The sequence below is a fragment of the Phytophthora parasitica genome (genome assembly GCF_000247585.1).
Source record: "Phytophthora parasitica INRA-310 unplaced genomic scaffold supercont2.27, whole genome shotgun sequence".
Classification (NCBI taxonomy): domain Eukaryota; phylum Oomycota; class Peronosporomycetes; order Peronosporales; family Peronosporaceae; genus Phytophthora; species Phytophthora nicotianae.
This window is the reverse complement of record NW_008649013.1, coordinates 390,357-392,591: the sequence shown is the minus strand read 5'-3', so window position 1 is coordinate 392,591 and position 2,235 is coordinate 390,357. Positions and strand designations below refer to the sequence as shown.

At 45.6% G+C, this 2,235-nt stretch overlaps 1 protein-coding gene across 1 annotated transcript; it reads right to left on the bottom strand.

The window, feature by feature from the left end:
* Nucleotides 1-1,285: 1,285 nt before the first annotated feature.
* PPTG_11601 (hypothetical protein) lies at nucleotides 1,286-2,221 on the bottom strand (the record flags this gene model as incomplete). Its single annotated transcript, XM_008907710.1, has 1 exon — nucleotides 1,286-2,221. One exon carries the CDS (start codon nucleotides 2,219-2,221, stop codon nucleotides 1,286-1,288), a length of 936 nt encoding a protein of 311 aa, XP_008905958.1.
* Nucleotides 2,222-2,235: the final 14 nt, after the last annotated feature.

The following is a 2,235-nucleotide window of genomic DNA, read 5'->3' as shown; positions in this document are numbered from 1 at the left end:
AGCTGGCGAAGAACGCGGTGGCTTCACGTACAACTTTAATTTCGGCATTTTCGAGCGTTTGCCTTCACAGTTCAAGAGAATGAAAAAGGAGCCTGAACACCTGAGGTCCATCTTTAATAGCTGGAAATCTGGAATGCGTTCTTCTGATGAAGCTGCTGCGTACATGAGGTCTCAAGGTATGAGTGAGGATGCGATCGAACAGTTCACGAATGCGTATAAAGCGTATCTCAGTCATCAAGGATAAGAGATATTGCGAGGGTTACGTGCGACACAAGAAACCGGAAATAGAAAATGAGACGCCTTGCGGTTGTTTTTCTTTAAAGTTGTTCCGAACACAAACCAATCTCAAAAATCCTTTTTTTGGAATACTCCGTTTTGCTGGTTGTCAATACTTATCATGTTCCAAACATAATTAGGCACCAATCCTCCTATATGAAATGAATTATTCTGATCGGTGGAGGCAATCATCATAAGGTGACTTGACTAGAGGTCTTAAACCACAAAGTGTTAGCGTGTTGAACATCTCTTATAGTTAGTGAGCAGTAGGAAAATGGTCACTTCAAAAAACTTCCAAAGCACTTGAGTATTATTGGCGTGCTTGACTGCATCAAGCCCCCAAGCAGCCTATAATCTCACGTAGAATCACATTATTCCTATGACTTGTTACTATATTTATGCTTTTACATCGTGGTAACCGACATTTCACCAATGGACAAAACGACCTCCAAATTGCAGAAACCTGTGGTTGTTTCACCGTTAAGTCAATTCTTCACTCTGTTATTGTTGTTTTTCACGCTAATTTCCAGTTGAAAATACGAATGGCAGCCCTGTAATAAACAAGGCAGGTAATGGAGCCCAAGATTATATTACGTTATAATCCTATAATGTACAGGATTATTGTACAGGATTTCATTAGGATTATCATACCTTTCATCAGTGATTGAACAGACGGGGAAGATACGTCGAGGACGACGAAGATACGAAATATATGATCGTGGGGCTGTAAACAGCTCCCAGGATCCAAACATGATTTTTACAGGACGGATCCATGACTGAGACGGAACCAGCTAAGTGCTCGTAATATTCCCGAGGGCAACCACCATTAGAGTACTCTACATGTCGAAGAACGTATGAATACAAGCGAAATGTATTAGCCCACTTAAATTCCATCTTTGTAGAGCTCCTGCTGTGTCTTAGGATGAGTCTTACAAGCTAGTTGTAGACTGGTGGGGTTGTTGTCAGCAGAATCTTCCTGCGGTGCTCTTCTAAGTGGTCTCGCAATCCATTATCCTGCAACTTGGGTTGGAGGGAGGGATTCTTCGCCCGATTCATCTTGTGTTGGGGTCGAATCCCTGTCTTTTAGAGGTGTCTGCTGCATCTCAATGTCACTAGTCGCTGGGGTATTTTTGATCGGCGCTATCAAGTGTCCGGTCAAGATATAGTAGAAGAGCTCGAATCTGCGCTGAGCAAGGCAGTTGTCGTTTATGTCGTGCGTTAAGCCGTGAACGACCTTACGCATAAACATCCAGCACACGAAAACGCCACAACTCATCTGGTCGAACTGCACCGGCTTGTTCTGCGGGACCACGTCGTACTCAGCGAGACCATTGTGCTTTAGGTACGTAGCCACTTCTTTCGCAGCCCGCATGTACGGCTTCTGATTTAAAGGGTCGTAGTAGAAGATTCGCTTGTCTGTAACCTTTACAACGATGCAACACCAGTGTGCGTTGTGGAAGGTAAGTGCCAGCAATGCGGTTTCCACACCCACTTCTGCTATTTGATGTATGAGTCGGGCGAGAACGTCACTTGAGACCAGCGATTCTCCAACAGCTCGCGCACGTGAGGTTCTGGTAGTGACAGTCTGAAATCCAGCAAAGCGGGCCGAGGGGTTATCGGCGACGAGTCTGATAGCGAGTCCGCGGATGCACGCGTCCGATAGCCACGCCGGTGGTACGGCTCGGTACAACATTGAATATACCAACTCATTTGAGCCACTCAGCCCATTGATGTTCTTGTATGGGTAGTTATTCATAACTTCGTCTGCAACTTGCTTTGCCAAGTAGTGGTATTGCGCAGGGAGCGCAGAGAGGCCTTCCTCGAGGATCCATTTGTGCGTGTTGATTCCTTGCTGCACGATCGCCTTTAAACAGTCGATCTTCTTCATTAACTGGATCTGCGGACGCGAAAAAGACCCCACGTCTTTAATTTGGATAACCTCCATTACCGCGGTGGGAC